The sequence below is a fragment of the Vicia villosa genome, unplaced genomic scaffold, assembly GCF_029867415.1.
Source record: "Vicia villosa cultivar HV-30 ecotype Madison, WI unplaced genomic scaffold, Vvil1.0 ctg.000467F_1_1, whole genome shotgun sequence".
Lineage (NCBI taxonomy): Eukaryota > Viridiplantae > Streptophyta > Magnoliopsida > Fabales > Fabaceae > Vicia > Vicia villosa.
The window spans coordinates 1-1,318 of record NW_026705225.1 but is presented as its reverse complement, the minus strand read 5'-3'; the positions used below and the strand labels follow the sequence as shown (position 1 = coordinate 1,318).

General features: G+C 39.7%; 1 protein-coding gene across 1 annotated transcript; it reads left to right on the top strand.

Annotated features, from left to right (window-relative positions):
- Positions 1-783: 783 nt before the first annotated feature.
- On the top strand, positions 784-1,206 carry LOC131628584 (uncharacterized). The gene has a single exon (XM_058899417.1). The coding sequence runs from the start codon at positions 784-786 to the stop codon at positions 1,204-1,206; it is 423 nt and encodes a 140-aa protein (XP_058755400.1).
- Positions 1,207-1,318: the final 112 nt, after the last annotated feature.

Genomic DNA, 1,318 nt, shown 5'->3' with positions numbered 1-1,318 from the left:
CTGCAACTGGTTTAAAAGCAAACCCTAGTAAGTGTCAGGTGTATTTTGGAGGAATAAATGAGATGGAGAAGAGGAAAATTTTGAAAGCCACAAACTTTGAAGAAGGGAAGCTTCCTTTCAAATACCTTGGAGTCGCCCTCACCAGCATGAAGCTCAGTATTAGCCAATGTCAACCTCTGATAGACAAGATTGTAGCCAAGATTCACCACTGGACCTCAAAGCTTCTCAGTTGAGCTGGTAGATGTCAACTGGTGAAAAGCACTCTGTTTACGGTGGCTGCTTGTTGGATGCAGGTCTTTCCCCTGCCAAAGAAGATCATTCATCCAGTGGAGGCCATATGTAGAAGCTTTCTATGGATTGGCAAAGATTGCAGCAAGAAGGCTCTTATAGCTTGGGATAAATTGTGTGATTCAAGATGTGCAGGAGGATTAAATGTCACTTCTCTTGAGGATTGGAATAAAGCAACCATGTTAAAGCTCCTTTGGAATATTCAAGGAAAAAAAGATAAACTATGGGTAAAATGGCTTGAATATTATGTGAAGCGAAAAGATATTTTCCAGGTGCAGAGTACTGCTGATTCCTCATGGATTCTTAAACAAATTCTGAAGAATAGAGATGTAATTGAGGATAGGCAAAAATGGGAAAAATTGTGCAACAAGGGAAGTTCCATACAACCAGCTGGTACAAATACATCCATGGGGAGAAAGAACACGTAGAGTGGAAACGTGTATCTACTCAAACATTGCAAGACCTTGAGCGAAATTCCAACTGTGGTTACTCTTCATGGGATGGCTTGCTACAAAGGATAGACTCATCCGTTTTGGTGTGAACCTTGAAAAGACCCGTACCTTTTGTCATGAAGATGATTCCATTGACCATCTTTTCTTTGCTTGCAGGAAAACAAACACCATATGGAAGACCATTTTGCAATGGATTGGTTACTTGAGAACTCCTATGCAATGGTATGTTGAAAAGGCGTGGTTGACACAAGAGAGTAATAGGAAAGGCTGGAAACGACAGATGCTTAAAGTGGCACTAGCTGAGACGGTTTACTTCCTATGGAAAGCTAGGAATGATCACATATTCAACCAACTTGACATGGGAAGTGAAATTATTCCAAGAATCAAAACTAGTATAGTCACTAGCAGTAGCTTATCTAAACACCTTAGAGGACATGTTAATGTAGTCAATATGAGCATTAGCTAGTTTTGGATAGGATTGTTGCCTTGATTGTTTGGATCCTGGATCCCTTTGGATCGGTTGTATTCTCTGTTTTTGTGGAATAAAATATTATATATTCTCCAAAATAAATTGGTTT

What these genes read in the sequence shown, in the direction of transcription:
- LOC131628584 (XM_058899417.1), top strand. Translation starts at nt 784, where the DNA reads ATGGGATGGCTTGCTACAAAGGATAGACTCATCCGTTTTGGTGTGAAC.